Source organism: Microchirus variegatus, assembly GCF_963457635.1.
Source record: "Microchirus variegatus genome assembly, chromosome: 11".
NCBI classification, from domain to species: domain Eukaryota; kingdom Metazoa; phylum Chordata; class Actinopteri; order Pleuronectiformes; family Soleidae; genus Microchirus; species Microchirus variegatus.
The window spans coordinates 4,012,099-4,032,111 of NC_139812.1; the positions used below are offsets into that span (position 1 = coordinate 4,012,099).

General features: G+C 38.7%; 2 protein-coding genes across 2 annotated transcripts; one reads left to right on the forward strand and one right to left on the reverse strand.

The window, feature by feature from the left end:
• Positions 1 to 1,080: 1,080 nt before the first annotated feature.
• On the forward strand, positions 1,081 to 9,652 carry LOC310934022 (gap junction alpha-5 protein-like; the record flags this gene model as incomplete). Its single annotated transcript, XM_083897635.1, has 6 exons — positions 1,081 to 1,149; positions 1,563 to 1,727; positions 3,257 to 3,550; positions 4,705 to 4,770; positions 6,226 to 6,374; positions 7,966 to 9,652. 6 exons carry the CDS (start codon positions 1,081 to 1,083, stop codon positions 8,456 to 8,458), a joined length of 1,236 nt encoding a protein of 411 aa, XP_083753761.1. The 3' UTR covers positions 8,459 to 9,652.
• Positions 9,653 to 12,680: 3,028 nt separating this feature from the next.
• LOC310934180 (cytochrome c) lies at positions 12,681 to 16,437 on the reverse strand. Its single transcript, XM_083897849.1, has 3 exons — positions 16,296 to 16,437; positions 14,749 to 14,945; positions 12,681 to 13,905 (listed from the first exon to the last, which is right to left on the reverse strand). The coding sequence occupies exons 2-3, from the start codon at positions 14,915 to 14,917 to the stop codon at positions 13,760 to 13,762; spliced, it is 315 nt and encodes a 104-aa protein (XP_083753975.1). The 5' UTR covers positions 14,918 to 14,945; positions 16,296 to 16,437; the 3' UTR covers positions 12,681 to 13,759.
• Between the last annotated feature and the right edge of the window lie 3,576 nt (positions 16,438 to 20,013).

Genomic DNA, 20,013 nt, shown 5'->3' on the forward strand with positions numbered 1-20,013 from the left:
TTGTGAATAGTGATTGATGATTAGACATTGACTAGACATGAAGCCATCACTGGCACCAATAATCTAATCTACAATTCAGCCAATGAGATTAAAAGCCAGTTTAGTATTGTTTAGAAGAAAAATCTATCGTCTTTTGTGACAATGGTCTCCTCGATCATCCTGAACAACTCTGCCAGAAACACAGTGAATACAGAGCAGAGGGTTATCCACCTCACTTTGATTAAACTGTTCTCATGTCAGTGTTGCTGTCCTGACAGTATTAAATGTTGCAGGCCTTTTAGTTTTAGCACCTGGGACAGCTGTGCATCTCCACAACAGAGCTGTGTGCTACTTTTAAAGTGCAGTTTAAAAAAAAAAGTTGTTTGCAGATATTATCAAGTCCATGGATTGTCAACAAGTTGAACTTGTTCACTATTTCCTGGTTTACAATCATTTAACTCAATGTAATACATAATAATAATAATAATAAAGTTAACAATATTGAACATTTTCTGAGCAAGGATTCACATCGTTCGTTTGTGAACACTGCTGGGTGTAGGCTTATTTAAAAGTGTGTGTGCGTGCGTCTTATCTCAATCCTGTGATGCTCTCCCTCCACCACTGCCCTGACCCCATTAATACAAATGTCTGTGCCCATGTCTTAGTTTAGCTTCCCTCTCAGTTCCCACACTCGTCATCTGTCTGTCTCTGGGGAAGGAAAACGTAGACATCTACTGTAAACAATGCTGCTTACCACACACACACACACACACACATATTTCTAAGCACCCTTGAAAATACAAGATTAAAATAGTTTTCCACCTCAGTTAAGTCTAAAAATTAATTAAGTTAATTCCAACATTTTCATGCAGTTTTTTTTCCCAACTGTTGGATAACTATGGACATGTAATCTCCTCCTCAGAGTGTGGACTGATGTAAACAAACTTTGTTCCCTGAATATTATCTGCTTCTTTACAACCGGACCTGAAAACTATGTGTGTTCTCTGTGTGTTTCTCAGGTAAGTCTTGTACCTTCAGAGTGACGGACGAGAGACAATCGTCAGGGCCAGTTGAAAAACCTGTGCTGAGCTTTTATCAGTCATGGCAGACTGGAGTCTTCTGGGGAACTTCCTGGAGGAAGTACAGGAGCATTCTACCTCTGTGGGCAAGGTATCTATCACACACACATTTGCACAGCATTAGGGAGGACACTCATCGACATAATGCGAGCCCTTACCCTAACCTTAACCGTCACATCTAAATGTCTAAAGCTTACCCTAACCCTAACCTAAACCTAATTCTGACCCTAAAACCGAGTCTTAATCCTTAATCCAGCCAAAATGTCCTCACTTTCCCAAAATGTTCTCATGCTTAATACATTTTCTGGTCCTTACAAAGCCATCCATACAAGAACTCACTTAAACAACATTTTCCCCCAGATATAAAAGATGATTAACTTACTGATAAACAGATTCTTTTTTTATTTTTTTTTTATTAAGCACACTAATAAGAGCTGATCATTCAAATGATTTCCACCTGATATTGTTTGATGTGACTGTTTGATTTAGTTTTATGCTCCACAGGTGTGGCTGACCATCCTGTTTATCTTCCGCATCCTTGTGCTTGGGACGGCTGCTGAGTCAACCTGGGGAGACGAGCAGGAAGATTTTAACTGCGACACTGAACAGCCAGGCTGCGAGAACGTCTGTTATGACCGAGCATTCCCTATAGCACATATACGATACTGGGTAATATAAGATACAGCTTATAAAATAGTAATGAAACCTGATGTTAGGTGCGGGGGGATAGTGATGTTTTACGGGAGTAAATCAACAACTGTGGGAAAAAATTGAAAATATAATAATCGTTCTTCTGTGGTGATGTAACATCAACTGACTTAAAAGACTGTACTGATTGTTGTAACATCATGACAGCACACACACCGAGGTGCAGACTACAGAGTGAGCTTCAGTGAACAAAATTACACAACATCCTCCCCAATTTACTATTCTTTATTCGGCAAACACTTTTGTTGTGATGTGACGATATTTCATGCAATGTAATGCAGTTTTATGCAAGAAGAAGAAGATTTACCAAAAATAATCCTAAAAATTGAACTTTCAAGAGAGATTTAAAAGTAGGAAAACTTGCCATCCTGTTCTCTTCAGGTGAGTCTATGATCCCTAATTGAAATATTTGCACTTTATAACGTGCAAATAGCAGGATCACTTCAAAGAGTATGATGAAACTTCGGGAAACTACATTTGTGCACTTTGATTCCAACAACCTCTTAAGGAGCTGCACTTGTGATGCATCATGTTAGCGCGTCACTTTCTGTTTGTGTTCGACCAAAAATTCATGTTTCAAATGCTCCTTTTCCACCTATGGTCCCAGTTGGCCTCGACTCACCTCGGCACAGCACAGCACATTTAGGTTGGTTTTCCACTACTAAATAGTACCTACTCAATGTGGGCGGAGTCATCACTGCTGGACTTCGTTTTGCATGGTACACACACAAACGAGTGACTAGTGACTGGTAAAGCACTTGTTTTCAGTGTAACTGAATCATTAGAATCAGTTAATTAAAAAGATTAGTTCCGTATTTCCTCCATGACCAGAGGACAGACTCTGACTCAGTCACTGGACTGAAATACAGCGGCAGGGTTTGTGATGCCGCTCGCAATCAGCAGTGCTGTCGCTAAATACACCAGACTCTGGTTAAATATTGAGATTTTAGACATTTCCCTGGTAAGTGTTGGAGAATAACTAACATACAGGGTCGGCTCAGATAGCTTGGAATGCTGCAGAGCATGTACTAAAAAAAGTACTAGGTACTATCGCTAATGGTAACACAAAATAACCGTGCCGTGCCGTGCCGTGCTGAGGTGAGTCGAGCCGGTGGAAGGAATCACACCACACGATTCATTCACTGTGTGCTGCAACAGCAACACGGCAGATTGGCAACATCATACTCCACTACTTGTAGTAGTTCTGGCTCGTATTATGGGATATTTAAGCTACTTTTTGTTAGAAATGTCCCCCAATAAAGTTGTGCTATTGACTGTATAGTATATAATATTTACAGTAGACTATGTCCACATGGCACGCCTCAAATTTGTTTTCCCTTTTTGTATAGTAAAAGTCAGGAAGTGTTTTTAGTATTTTATTTTTGATACATTTAGTATTTTATTTTTAAATACATTTTGATGTATATATAGCCCACGTCATGCAAACACTGTGTGATTCCCAAACATCCCGGTGTCTCCTCTCCTTCCAGGTGCTCCAGATTGTGTTTGTGTCCACTCCCAGTCTGATCTACATGGGCCACGCCATGCACACTGTTCGCAGAGAGGAGAAGAGGCGGAACAGAGAGGAGGAGGATGGAGACGGAGGCGAGGGAGAAGATGACCCAGGAGGGGGTGAAGGGGGAGGAGGAGTGAAAAGGGGTGGTCATGGAGAGAAGGATGATGAGAAGGACAAAAGAGAAGGTTCATCAGCTGGTCGGGTTCGTCTGAGGGGAGCTCTGCTACAGACCTACGTGCTGAGTATTCTGATTCGAAGCATCATGGAGGTAAATGCTCGTATTGGCTCCAACTATCCCTGTCTAGTCTTTATGCCACTTTTATTTCATTGTTAGCTGTGTCCAAATCTATGGGCCAAATCCTTCAGAGCACGCAGCCTACATGACCCACTGCAGAGACCACAAAGACTGCCCTGAAACAAGACATTGTTTGCTACCTTCTCCTCTCAAAGACACATTTGTCACAAGCAATTAATGATTCCTAAATTATGTTGAGGTCAAGGACTTGAGGAATCAGGAACAAGAAGGAGGCAGTAATGCAATTGGATCTCACTCATTAGCGCTGGACAATACATCGACATTTCATGATATGTCATCTGTGATGTCTTTTCCAACCGTGAAGCCTGTTGCAGATACTGATATTGACATATTTAGTCAAACTGTACAACATTTAAACCTATAACTACTCACTTTCATTTTAAGCCTGGTCATTTGTGCAACAGTAGAATTTGACCACACATGCAAACTTTAAAAAGCCAAAGAAATACATCAAATGTCATTTATCGTTAAAGGTAACATCTGTATTTTAATTATGAAATCATAAATAGCTAATACGGAAATAAGGGTAGATATTTTATTTTATAGTAGAATATATTACAGTATTTACAATTTTTAAAAATAACTTTTCATGAGCTCAGACGTGTGTCTTGTATATCAGGACACAAGTTATTTGTAATTGGTCTTTTTTTTTACATGTTTGTGTTAGCAGCAACCTGTTGTTGTCTGCAAGAAATCAAAAGCTGTTAAAGAAAGTGGAGAATATAGAGGCTAAAATGTTTTCAGCGGTTTGTAATTGTTGAGAAATTACTCTGCTCCCAAATGGCATCAGTGGGATGATGTATTGTATATAAGCCAATCAGGCAGTGCTAACTTTTTCTAATATATTATTGTCTAATTTGTTTCTAATTAGTGCCATAATAATGTGATAAAATCTTTTTAAATTACAATGTTCCCTTTCTGGCAAACGAGTACACTGACCTGACTACAGTAGTGGCTCTTTAAAAGAGAGAGAAGATCATAAAACACTATCTGTGGTATGTCTGATACATGATGTAAATATATTATACAGCATGTGATCATTTAATTGATCAAAAAAAGCTGTGAAAAAAGTGTTAATGTGTATTTTACATTGTTCCTCCATGCAGGTGGTGTTTCTGTGTCTCCAGTACTTCCTGTATGGAATCTTCCTCCACCCTCTTTATGTGTGCAAGGTAAAACCAGAAATCCAAATCATTGTTTCAATTGAATATCAATCTAAAACCTATTTTATTCTGCTAAACTAAACGTTTTATCTTTTAAGCTAAACCTATCCAATATTGTACACATACACACAAATCGTGTCTTAAAACTGCTTCATTAAGAAAGATGAACCCACATTTGTGAGCTGAATCACTCAACTTTTGACACACTCCTTAAAGACATAAATGTGTGTAAAATGCAGAGGATAAAATATATAAAAACTAGAAAAGCACTCTGAGAGCGCAGACCCCTGCCAAGGCAGCTCAGTGCCTACAAAATACATCCTGCCGGTGCGCAGCGTGTACGGATCACGCCCAAAATTTACTCAGTTGTTCCTGGTCCCATTGCGAACATTTCTTGAAAATTCATCCAAATGTTGGTCACAGACAGACAGACAGACAAAAACATATACCTCCTGGGGGAGGTCAACAAATGCTTTCAACATTCAACTTCTGTAACTATTAATAATAAATGTGCGTCCTTTAAATTTTGAGAATGAGCAAAATATATGGTAATTGTTATTTTACGGACATTTACTTTCAGAACTTGAAATGCTGCATCCTTGTTCTACCTTCTATTTTTTAAATATATTGTGTATTGGAGGTTTGCATTGTGTGCAAAGAGAAATTAAAATGTCACTGTCTAAAGATATGAAGAGGAAGGTCGACAGTGAGTGTAGGGCACCACAAGACGAGAAAACATGGCACCTTCAAAAGCCCATTCTCCACCTATGCTCTGACCAATCAGTGGCCAGCAGTCTGGTGACATCACTCATAGTATCCCTCAGCTCACTTAAAGGTGAAGTAAGTAGTTTATAGTGCCATCTAGAGGAGAGGCTGAAATTTACAACAAAGAACTGCTCCTCTGCTCACCCCCTCCCTTCCCTGAGCGATACGGTGTCTGCAGCCGGTCAAATGTCGTCCTCGTCGTCTTTCTCCGTGTCAGCAGATGAGGTTCGTGAGGCGAGGGAGTAGCAGACGAAGCGGAGAGAGTGGAGGCGGGACTTCCGCTACAAGTAAAGCGACGCTTGATTTGTTCTCTCGCGTTTGTCCTTACAGGCTCCGGTAGAAACATGGAGTCTCGCTGCTAACAGTGGCTATGCAACCGCGGCCCGCGACCATGTTATTTTACATGACTTTTTGAAACACTACGAAAATGAAACAAAAAATATTATACAGCGACTAGACAATGCAGGAGCACATAATATGTATAAAAAAGTGGATTTTGGGTTATATAAACCCATAAATACTACACAGTGTCCCTAAAAAGTACTATCGCTCATGCCGAGGTGAGGCAAAAGATCTGATTTTTGAATGAATCTACTGGGTCAGACATTAATGCTCATGCTCAATGCCCAGTGCTATAAAAGCTATTTACGCCTGCAGTCATATTATCTCACTCTCTGTCTCTCTCTTGCTCTTTCTCAGGCCTGGCCTTGTCCACACCCAGTCAACTGTTACGTCTCCAGACCGACAGAGAAGAATGTCTTCATAGTGTTCATGCTGGCCGTGTCCGCGGTGTCTCTTGTCCTCAGTGTGCTCGAGCTGCATCACCTGGCATGGAGACACTGCTGCAGGTAAGACTGCTGTGCATTCATACCTTTAATCCAAATATACCCACAAAGTAAGGCAGATTTAATGGGAAATGACAAAAAAGGGCTGAGATAAATAAACAAATAAAAGGCCCCACACGACACTCACATCTCTTCCACCAAGTTTGCTTTGGTTCCTACACTCACAAGCCAGGATCATGTGATCTATACGTGGATCACAATGTGAAAGAACCAGCACTGCTTCCAGTCGTCCACAAGCACCAAATCTACAGTATCTCAAGCCAAATCGACTGCACAATGCATGTTCTGCCCATGCTGTTATAGAGGAAGGGGAACTACGCTAATTTTACACATACAATCGATTTACTCAACATGACAAGTACTACGAAATGTTTGTGGCTACGATCAAAGCTTTGCTAAGTCAGATAATGTCATGATTTTATCAGCACGAGGATGAGCTTTGAAAGATCTGAACATAATAACAACAGGGTTAGGGAGGGTGTGATAAAAAGGTACTGTTAGTATATTGTCTTTTCTTTTCTTTTTCATACTAATCTGTCACTCTTGGGTACTTGATATTACAAAAGAACAATTCATGTTTGCTGGAGTATCCCTTTAATAGGCTAAAATATCTGACTCGCCAAATAAAACTGATTAGTAACGTGGGAACGGAGTAAGTTTCTTTGCTGAAATAGGAAATTCTGGGCTCGTACTGGATTATCATGAGATGTTGGCCAACAGTAAAAAAAAAAGTTGAAAGACAAATATCTGCGTGCTTGTGGGAAGAAAGACTAGAAAAATTAAGATGTTAATAACATCAGTAATTCCGTATTAACTTATTTGACTTGGAATTGACAATGTATTACAAAACATCTTATCATAAAAGCCTGCGGTTTAATGACTGATTTCCTCTGACCTCCTGTGGCAGTGGAGCCAATTCGGCATAACATGTCACCAATGAAACAACATATCAATACATTTTCAAATCATCAATCATCCTGCAGTTTCTCCTGTTCCTCTACAGTCCCAAATCAATGAAGATGACAATCACGTGAGGGATCTGCAGGAAAAACTTAAAGATAGAGAGGAACAGCTCATTTATATGGAGGAATATTAGTGCCAAAAAAATGAAATGAAAGAAAAAAGAAAACAGCAAATTAACAGATTAAAGTATTCTGACTTTTCCTCAGATTTCTGAGATTAAAGTCAGATGTTTTGTTCCTTCTTTCATTTGTGGCCCCAATACTCTTCTGTACATTCAAGCCAGACATTTGAAAAAAGAAGTGGTCTCAGTGTGAAATTTAAAACATTAAACACTTGATGTACAACAACAGAATGAAGCATAAACCATGGACAAACAAACAATTTCTACAAAGGAATCACCTTCAAAATTAAAATTAATTTAAATAATAACAATCCTTACTTTAAATTGAATTTAAAATGGGAAAGGAAAGCAACATAATAACAAGCTGGTCATTTGCTGTTGAATAAAAATGTATTCAACAGCGACATGAATTAAGCAGGCATATTGGTGAGACCTGGTAGCATGTCAACTCACGCTGAACTTTTACTTTAATTACACTTTACAATTAATAGCTCAAACCCTTTGCTGCAGGAAGATGCTTCTGACGAGGAGAGCCACCACTCCTGCTAAAGCCTCTCTGGGCCGACAGCTCTCTCTGTCTCCTCCACCACCGACGACCCCACTTCCAGACTTCTCCCAGTGTATGATTGGCTCGTCACACTTCCTGCCCCTGCCGTTCCCAGCCCACCGTCTGGCTCACCAACAGAACTCAGAGAACATGGCCACTGAGAAGAACAAAATCGCCGCGGCAGTAGAGGAGGTAAACCTCCTCCAGATGAGCTGCTACTCGCCCGGGTGGCAGAATGCGAGTACAAATCCGATCCAGGATGGAGGATACCTGAGGGCTGACACTAACTGCTACGGCCCCGGGAGCAGGGGCATCAGCTGCCCTCACAGCCACAACAGGGGACCAGAGGGGCTGCTGCTTTGTTCCAATGGAGGACTCTGTCAGAAGGACAAGAGGAGATTCAGCAGATCCAGTGGAGCAAGCAGCCGAACGAGAGCGGACGACCTCTCAGTTTAGAAAGAAAACTGGAAAAGTCAAATTCAACAATATCTGCATACAAAAAAACCCCAGACAAATAAACAAAAACTACATGAATATGACCCTTTTACACACAGCTTTTCTACCAAGAGAGTGGACAGACCTGTTTGTGCCTGTTTACCATGAACCAGTTTAGTCTGCTTGTCCTTGTTTTCCTGTTTTGTCTCCACTGAGCCACTGAAAAGAGTGAACCCGTCCTCAGATGGGACGATTGAGAGACTATGAGGACAAACCACACATCACAATTGTTCCCACCAACTTGCACAGACTTTTGGTGCCTGAAGGTCAACACTACAAGAAGGCCAACTGTTGCACACGTACGCCACAACCAGCACATGACACTGTTTGTTATTATGATAATAATATGCAGTGACATTTGCAGTGATATATAGAAGGACCAGTCCTGGAGGGACAGGGTGAGAAGAACAGAGTTGTTATTGGTCTTTTTTTGATGTCTGAAAACGGAGATATCTTTTCCTTGATTTACTAATCACTGCTGTGCCATAGTTGACAAGATGCACATGAGTGTTTACTGGCTGTTTGTATCAGTAGAGGTGACGACATGGTTTTGATCACCAAATCAGACATGTATCACGTGTGGTCTGAGCCCAATGCACTGACTGACTGAATAAGACCGTCGTATCAAAGCAATGATCGTTATTTTTTGTTGTTGTTGTTTTTTTTAAACTTTTTTCCTCATTGACTGTATGTTAGAGAGTTTTGTCTTTTGTCTGTGTTGCTTATTTGAGTTTTAACTACAGTGCATATGGAAATGATGTTCTTTTCATTGTGTTTAAGAGATTGTTTTTTCATATGCGGTAAACTGGATGACTAACAGTGAGTCTAATTTACTGTATTATGTTCATTTCTCATCATCACTACAATCACTACAGACTGAAACATAGATGTGTTTTCTTTTCAGATTTTCATGTATTGTAATGTACCTTGGCAACCATATGACAAATTCCACTTTTCTACATATTATAAGTTGATTACTGTCATTACTGATGATTTCATATTTTCCCCTATATTGTACTTTTATATTTATTATTCTATTGAATGATGGGAATGTGTGTTTATAAATGCCCTGAGGATAAAACTATGGAAGATGTGTTCTAATCTAATGCTGAAACATATTGAGCAACTGTCTTTACATGTTTGATTGTTTTTTATTAACTGTGACAAATTTACTATTCGCATGATATTTGCCATGATATTAAAGAGAAATTTAAAACTAACCCTAACCCTAACCCTTTGGGGGTTTGTTGATATTTTAAATTATTTATAGATATTTCTGTGCAGCAGACAGTTGATATAGACCTTTTTAAAGTCACAAACACATTTGTATTTTATATGCATGTTAAAGTAGTCATATTATTACTAATTTAGACTAATACCTTTTTTTCATATGAGTGTGCCTTGACGTCCTCCTCTGGCAGTGTGGCAACATACTAGCTTCCTGTTGTTTTTAGACAGTTTTAGTTCAGTGGTTCCCAAGCAAGCTCCATTAGTCTGTTCTGTTTTTAAGCAAAGAATGTGAGTGATGGACGAACAGACGCGAGGACAGATGTGAAGCTGCTGAGAGATGATGAAAAGGTTTTCTAAAAGTCAAGGATAAGATAAATAAATAAATAAATAAATATGTGACCTGCTTCTTCCCATGGAACATATCCACTTTGGAACAAGGGCTGATGGGAGAATTCCCAATAAGGTCATATGAATACTTGAGGAATGTTTGGGAACTTTCCCCCGTCATTTCCATCTCCTGCTCAGATATATTTAGGCACCGCAATCCTGTTACATGTCTGAGAAAAAACATTGAGTGGATCATCAAAAATGAAATTAAATAGAATGAAGGGCCACATGGCGGACTAGTGGTTACATGCAGAGGTTAATTAGACACTCTAAACTGACTGTAAGTGTGAATGAGGGATATAGAGACTCTATTGGGACCTGTTCAGGGTTCACCCTGCCTTTCGCCTTATAGTATCAGCTGAGAGTGGCACCAGCAGAGCACCTGAAGTGAAAGAAACACACAAATGTAAACTTGATTGAAGTCAAAAGGAATAATGAGACAGAATATGATAATTTGAAATTTGATTTATCCACAATGGCTGTTGATGAGTAAAAATTATATTCTATAAACACTCTCTGTCTTCATAAAACTCTCATAAAACTTATTGCCTGTGGCTGTGATTGTCCTTCCATTCAGGTGGTGTTTCCATGTCCCTGCATGGAATCTTATACTATTAAATACATATAATAGTATAAGATACATATACTATTAAACTATATAGAGCACCATCTACATGGATGATCCTATTAAAAGCACTTAAATTTAATGTTTGAGGTTAAATACCATCCTGATAACAAATATATGACAAAGTGTGATATGTGCTGCAAAATCATAAAAAAAACACGTAAACAACCCGTGCATACTGTATATGGCCTCCATTCTTTACCATACACTATGACAAATCTGTTTGCAGATACTACCCTCTTGTGGCCAAACACCATAATGACTACAAACCACTTTTCCCAAAATGACATCCATTTCAAATAAAATGATAGTACAGTAGTAAAGTCTTATCATTGAGCTTCCTCACAATTATAGCAAGACACTATACATATAACCTTCACAACTAAATGCTTAACCCTGACCTTTACCCCAACCTTGACCTAAACCCAATTCTAACCCTAAAACCAAGTCTAAACCTTCAAAAAGGCCAGAATGTGAGGACCAGCCAAAATCTCCTTGCTTTGCAAAAATGTCCTCACTCCATATGATTTATAACTTGTTGGTCCTCGTAAATATAAGAACACACACGGGTGATGCTTAACCACAACCAGTTAATGCCTAATCCTATAACCACATTAAAATCTTAGCCCTAACCGCTCAGAAATAAGGTTCTGCCTCATTAGGACCAGGTTTTGGTCTCTATGAGCACTAGTGGTCCTGACAACGTCAGTGTTTATGCCTAACAATGTGTGAAAGAGGTGAAAAACACAAGCACGCACACACTTTTCTGTAGTTGAGAGGTCAGAGCCCTGAGCCAGGAAACCATCTTTAAAACAAAGTCTAATAACAAGGGCTGCAAAACTGTCCACACAACAACCATCAAGCCACAGTTTGTCCCGACACACACACACACACAGAAAGACATGCACAGACACACATGTGCACAGCCAGCTCTAAACAAGTGTCTCTCCTCTGAGACTAAAATACATTTGACATTTGATCCCAACATATAAGTGTTATTTTTAAACAGCGTGTGCAGTGTTATTTAATTTCCTGCATAGATGAGTGCATTTACTTATGTAGCCTAGGAGACAGTGTGAAGGCAGATCCACCCAGGTTCTTGTTAAGTGGACTTTGATCATGAGGAAACATGACAAGATACAGAACATGTCTGTGTTGGCCTCAGCTGACTCTTCCCAGAAAGATTTAACAAGCGGTGTGGGCTTATCTAAAACCATCACACTGACTATATGATCTCACTGTATGGTTATATAGTTATCTTATCTTATCTGCAATGCCTGCATTTACACAGGTCAGGAAATCTCCAGGGATGTGCAGTGAGCAGGTTGTAAAATGGAAACAATGAAGATGTCAAAAGGGGTTTTATCCCATTTCTGTTCAGTAGCAGGTTAGATACGAGCTTAAACTTGTGAAAATATTCCATCATGAAATCACAATAAAGACATTCATGATGCTGTTTCACCGAAATTTCAAAGTAAAAGTGCTTGTTCCGACATGGAATAGTGTAAATATATCTACTGACATCATAAACAGATGACTAAATCTGAAATTAATAATAAAGTGGACAGCCGTAATTAAAACACCATACAAGCTCATATGCAATATAATATTGAATATAGTATATTTAATAATGCAGTAATTACAACCGAATATTAAATATTGGTAGCAAATATTTAGTATTATATTCTGTTAATGTTCTATCACCTTGGACACACATGCTGTGTCTATCTACACTAAGGGGAAAGTGGTCTTCAAGTCATTTTAAGAAGAAATTGAATTAATTAAACATACACAGATCTAGTTTTTTTTTTTTTTAGAAATTGTTGCAATAATTAAATGTCAATAAATGATTAATGGAAAGGAGGGAGTTTAGTAATATTCAGATTCTGAATATTACACTTAAGTATGTTTATCAAAACACTCACACACACATTTTCTGGATGTTTTCTTTTAATTGACCCTTTAAGCATCCTGTCCACAGACACCCTAACCCACGCAAAATATTTAACACATTGTCATACTTGTGCATGTGCATACAGTGTATTGCTGTGTATTCCGGAACAACAGACAATTCCATCAAAAATACTTTACAGATTCAGTTTACAACAAAATAAGTTAAAATCATATTCTTTCAGGCCTGTGAAACCAGGTAAATAACAACAATTTTTCTTCAGTCCAGATGATGCCCTTGGTAGCTCGTTCCGTATGATATAGTACCGGTAATTACACAACATTGTTCGGCGTGGTGATTGTGTGTCTGCTGACTTCACAGCGTAGTAGTGGTGAGTTTGAAGGCATTGATATCGACTGTATCGAAACCCCAGGATTCTTAGCTGCAAGGAGTCATATCGTAAGGGGAAAGAAAATGAAATCTGAGGAACCTGCAGAGCATTACTGGCAAGTGGAAACTTCTGATGGTCAACATTTAAAAACAGACAAGAGAAAGACAGAGAACATTCACCGTCAGTCTTTGTAAAAAGATCAGAAACTCCGCTTGGCATGGAAGCTGGAGAAGATCGAGTACAAGCACCATTTAACCAGCAAAACAGCACAACCTATATTCTCTGTACCGTTATGATGCAATTGATATAAGATGAATTTTGGATTACAGTTTTAGAATTAGCTCGATGGCGGATGGCTCCGTTAGCAGAAAGTACTACACATAGTCATGGAAATCAGAATAAGTGACAGGTCAGGCGACCCAGCACAGCGAGCAATTACAGATAAGGATATTCAATTGTTTCTTTTAATTTAAGCCAAAATATAGATTCAAATAAAATGAAGAACAAAGACAGACTGTAGTTTTTATGTTTGGCCACTTGAAAGTATTAGTTCATCTGACCATAAAGGTGGAGCGACACTTACTGTGAACTCTCTGACTCACAATAAGTCCCACTTTCACTACTCAAAACCCTTTAGTTGTCTCTACAAACTGACTAAACATAGAAACTTATTTATCATGGACAAGCCTGAAAATAAACAGAAATAAAATAATGTTATATATTCTTCTTAGGACTTGTTCACGATGTTGCAGATTTAAGGTATGCAATGAGGTCCTGGCGCTCTCCCTTCTTTTTGATGCCAGCAAAGATCATTTTGGTTCCCGGGATGTATTTCTTGGGATTTTCTAGGTACTCCATCAAGGTGTCATCGCCCCACACGATACCTGTGAAAGACAAAGAAGTGATGAACGCTAGATAGGAAAAGAGGGATCTGAGGTCAAAGCAGGAGGGGAACATATACAAGTGGATAGAGGTCAACTAATGGAAAACCCATATAGAATTAAAGTATTTAAGCTGATATTATAGTTAGTGATGAAAAAAACATTAAATCACTTTTACTTAAACCTCTGTAGGCTTCAGTTCAGGCTTTCAAGTATTTCCAAAATGAATTATATGTATTGTTTTCATAAACATACTCTCATATATTACATATATGCAAATGGAAAAAAACAACTCAAGACTTAAACATAAACTGTCAATTACAGTCTCACAAGAGTTAAATCTAAAAATGTGTTTTCTTATTTAATTAGCCATCGCCTCTGACATAATCAAGACGCTGCAAACAAGAAATGACAAGAACTATTATTACTTACCGACTGGTTGATAAATCATTTATTAGATACAGCACTAATAAAAGACCATATTTGATTAATTTAACTATTTTTAATTTACACTTACTTCAAACTACAGTTTATAGTTAGAATTACAACACAGTAATCTTCAGTAGTGAGGCGTAGGTAACTGTATTTGCTTGAGATAATCTGAAGATGATTCTCATCAAAGAGGCTTCTTCAGCTCTAACTAACTACTTATTCTCTGCAGGTTGGAAACCAGAGTCCAGTTACTTCAGCTAACTACTGAAGATGACTCTGACCTGGATGACTGAGAGCCTTCACAAACAAACTACACTGTAAATGAAGATCTTTAGCTTCAGCTCAGACATGAATCAATATCCAGAGTAGAGGGGTTCATCAAGGCATCATTTAACCACCAGTAAGTGAACTGACCTTTACTCTTGTTGGCATCTGTGTATGAGAAGCCATCTGCCTGCCCGGTCTTGCGACCAAACAGACCCCAGAGGTTGGGGCCAACCTTGTGCTTGCCATTCTGCTCTACTGTGTGGCATTGGGCACACTTCTGGACAAAAGTCTTCTTTCCCTTTGCAATGTCACCCATCGTCAGCAGATATGGGGGATAGGACAAACTGAAAAAAAGAACGGAAAAAGAAAGAAAGACAAATTGGTTAAAATAGGTGAGTGAATGTGTGTATGCATGTGGACTTGTGAATGCAGCTGCACATGTTCTATTCATAGTCCTTGGACACGACAGGAAGTTCATAACTGTTTCACCAGCGCCATGTTGTGAAGAAGGTCGTTTAAGGTGACAACCTTGTATTATGAGCAGCACTGTACCGTACATTGGCACAGTGCCGAGGTCATTTAAAAAAAATCAGCCACCAAGGAACACAGGTAAAGCACGTTCACCAGGCTCTCGTTGCAGCCTCCTTACGTCATTCTCATTCTATCGAGCGCGCCTGGTTTGTTGCGTATATAACTGGTTCATTCACAACCGGAGCCAAATCACGTGTTTAAACCACGAAGCCAATAGTGTGGCAGTGATACATGAAACCGGTGTTGCGGAAAACATCATGACTTGTTTTGTATTCAAATGACCACAGCAGTCACTGAATACTGAATGGTTTAATGCTTTAAACACGGTTTACGCGTCGGATGGGAAACCTTTTTACGAGGGGTACGAGTTTCGGCACACCACCACCGGCTTGAGCGTGTCCGCACCTAACGTCTGTGTTCACCCTCGGCATTCAGAAATACAACAGTTACTTTAATATACCATTTAAACACAACAGTATTAAATGGTTAATGCATAAGTCTCTATGTCTGTGAAATAACTATATAATATTACTGACGTACCAGTTATAGGGTGTATAACACAGCAATTAGTCAATCAATTAAAGATAATACACAATAATTCATTTGGATAATGTGTTATCCACGGTACCGCAGCACAGGCAGACCCTACAAACATGGCGGGCCACCTTCTCGTGCTGCACCAAGGACACGCAGGACAACGTTCCGCCACATCTTCCCCGTGCACACGGATGATTAATGTGATATTAGTTTCTGTTTGACAGGGCTCACTGGTTTTTATCAGTGATGCTGACTTCGTGCGGGTGTGTGTAATACATCTCAGCCGTCAAGGATGCTTCAATGTCGGCTGCTGCTGCTAGACTCCACCGCTACCACGAGAATACTGGGGACGTGTGGTTTACTTGAATGCAAGTCTTAATAAAAACATATTTACTATTAAAAGTCACGGCACTACTGACAAATAACAGGCCAGGCTCACTACTAATCTTAACGTAAAGGGAGCAACCGAGCTATTCACCAACATGGCCGCTAACTTAGGCTCCCGCTGAGGCTTACCCATTCTAGAAAATTCTGTATAAAACGGTATCATTTTAGATGACAATATGCCAAAGCCGACAAAGCCTCTGCTACAAACAACTCACCATAAAGATACATGAAAACCATACCTTTAAGTTAGGGTGTGTCGAGTTAGAGCCACGCCGTCCGTAGTCGCTTCTTCTCTCCTCCGTTTAACGGTCTCACTGACGGTCGTAAAGAAGGTCACTTGGTGTGGAAGTACCGGCTTTTGACGTCACCACCCAATCACATGCGGGGCGATTACATGCTAGGCGTGACGTGTTCCCGTTACACCGGCCGAGTCCCGTTTCAACAGAGAGACACTTTCTCACCCGCGTTCATCCTTTCAATCTCGTGTCGAAGTCGCTCGACTTTTGGCAGTAATAACATTCACACAAACGAGGTGTGAATAAAAACAACCTTATTAAAAATAGCAAACATCGCTGATTTGCTGTCCGTAGGAGAGCAGACGAGGGTCTAGATTAGGAAACGAAGGGTGCTTTGATACTGGCACGTGCCTCTCGTGGCATTCCAAAGCATTCATTGTAGTAAAAAGCACCTGCTGATGATGCCTTATAAGGATCCTCAGCAGGCTCACAATAACCCTATGTTTAAACAATAATCGGTGTTTCTTACATATGTTTTTACATTCCAACACTTTTACTCTTCTTTTCAACAAAGGCAATTCTTCATCTATACTATAGATGAAGAATGTCAGATAGATATAGATAAAGAAAGTGAAAAGTAACTAATCTGTTCATTAAACATACTATAGATTCTATAGTATGTTTAATACACAGATAAGTTACTTTTCACTTTTTTCACAGATTTCAGAATAAAAGTCTCTGCTTGTGACCTCTAAAAATCTCTCTGGACTTAACTAACTTAACATCTCACCACCATAATAAACAGATCACAAGACTCTTTGTTTTTGATTATTATTATTATATTATTATATTATTATTGTGAATGTCACGTCAGAATTCACACTATTGACTCAGACTGACTCTCCCACCAATTGTTTGATTCCCTTTGTGCTTCCTCCTTCCTGGTGACACAACTTTCAATTCACATTGGGCCACATTGGGCATTTAAACTTTAACTTCTCTGTGGTAAAACCAGCCGACACTAAATTTGGAGTGCTCCCGTATTCTAGCCCTTATGGTAGAACCCTCAATTCAACTGAGCTCGAGCTCACGTGCAGGGTTTTTAGTGACATCCGATTTTCAAAAGAAAACGTTAAAAAGCGTATAATGCAATCCATAACAGGAAATCTGGAAATAAGAACACTAAAATGTCAATGTCATTCGTTTTTTTTTTTATTATTTGGGACCATTGAATTTCTGAAACTATAGAAACAAATCCATAATTTCTGACAATGGTGAATTTATATCACTTGAGGACATGTCTGTATATCTACATTAAATATTAAAAGGCCCAGATTTGTCTGTAAACCTTGCTTTTTTGAAATTATGCAATATAAAAACAAATTGCTCTATAATGTCTTGCAATGACGCAATGACTATCTGAGTCCAGGACATCAATGACTACCAACATTCTGAAAATCTATCTGCTTTTTTGTATAATTTTAAAGACATTTCACATTTAGATTTCCCCCATGACAATTCATGACAAAAATCTAAATTTTGGATGTCGTGTTATAAAAATTAATTGCTCCATACCTTCTGCCAAGGACTTGCACGTCTGGGCCCAGGACATCTCTGACTACACATATTCTGAAAATCAATGGAATTCAAATTTGGAGTCCCCATTTTGTGTGTTCATGTGATGAAAATCAGAAAATGAGACGATATTAAATGCAATAATGAAAAAAATTCTCCATAATTTCTGGCAATGACTTACATATCTGAGTTCATGACATCAGTCACTACCAACAATCTGAAAATCAATCAGTTTACTGTATCAATATTGAGAAATTTCAAATTAATAGTCCCCCATCTATAATGTGAAAAAACATGCTATAAAAAATACTAGACTTGCATATCTGGGTTTAGGACATGAGTGACGACCCACATTCAGAAAATCAATCAGTTTTACTGTATCATTTTAGAGAAAATTCACAAATAAATCCCCATTTGTACATTCATATGACAAAAATGTCAAATTTGGATGTGTTATGAAAGTGAATAGCTCCATCATTTCTGGCAAGGACCCACAAATCTTTACGTGAATGTCACAATAGTCTGAATATTATTCTGTGACTTTTAATTTGAAAGTTCTCTGATATAGTAAAAGTCATTGATTTTCATATGCAGGTTTTCAGAGATGTCCTGAAGTCATATATATTCACCATTCACACACCATTTTTTTCACTCATGTGAATATATGCTTATTTCCTCATATAGACATAAGCTTTATTAAAGTTTTATTGTGAAAACCTGACCTAACCCTAACCCACAACTCTGCATTTGTGCTCGCTCTCGAGTACAAACGGGCATTCTACCATAAAGGCTAGAATATGGGGGCAATCCAAATGTAGTAGTGTCGCCTGGTTTGACCATGGATGTATTATAAGACTGAATAGACCGCCCCCTCTGCCTTGAAGACAATTTTGCCATGGTGGCCACTCGTGGTACTGCAACAAAAAATACTCATGCGGCACAAAAAGCATTTTTCCCATTGAATCCAATAGTAAAAGAGATGTGTGTTAAAGTGTCCACAGGACACCTCGAGACATGGACACAGGCTTTTATAAATTTATTTATTCTATTGCCCCCCCTGAAATTATTATTTTTTAATTGAAGACACAGAACCACTTTAACACTGAGCAGTGACCACTTTATGAACTTTTTTGTGAATAAAATAGCATCAGTTAGAGACAAAATTGATCACCTCACTCCCTCATAGTGGCACTGACTCACCTTTTAGCACAAGAGCTTTAGAAGCACCAGTTGTACAGTTAGACTGTTTCTCCCCTATAGAGCTCCCTGAGTTTATATCATTAGTTTCATCATCCAAACAATGAAACTGTCAGTTAGATCCCATGCCCACTTAACTGTTTAAAGATATGTTTCCTTTAATAAACAGCTATATATTAAATAAAATTAATCTGTCCTTATTAACTGGATATGTGCCCTTAACTTTTAAAGTAGCAGTGATTAAACCCCTCCTTAAAAAAAGCAATCCTTGACCCAGTTGTTTTAGCTAATTACAGACCTATATCTAATCTTCTCTTCATTTCTAAAATCTTAGAAAAGGTAGTTGCCAATCAATTATGTGAATATTTGCACATTATTGGCCTGATTTTCAGTCAGGTTTCAGATTACATCATAGTGCAGAAACAGCACTAGTAAAAGTAACGAGATAATAGATCTTAGTGCTGCATTTGACACCAGTGATCATGTCATTCTATTGCAGAGACTTGAGCAGACCCTTGGGATCACAGGTACTGCCCTCTGCTGGTTTAAATCATACTTATCTGATAGATTCCAGTTTGTTCATGTTAATGACAATGACTGTTACAACAAAAGTTAATTGTGGAGTTCAATGGGAACAATTAATTGTGGAGTTCCACAGGGCTCCGTGCTTGGGCTTCTACTGTACTTTTTACTTTATATATGCTTCCTTTAGGGAACATTATTAGAAAGCACAACTTACACTTTCATTGTTATGCAGATGACACAGAGTTATATTTAACAATGAGGCCAGATGAAATAAATCAGGTTGTTCAACTCCAGGAATGTCTCAGAGACATTAAGTCCTGGATGACCTGTTACTTTATACTTTTAAACTCAGAAAAAACTGAGGGTCATTTGATTCACACATAAAACAAATTACCACAACAGCCTTCTTCCACCTGCGGAACAT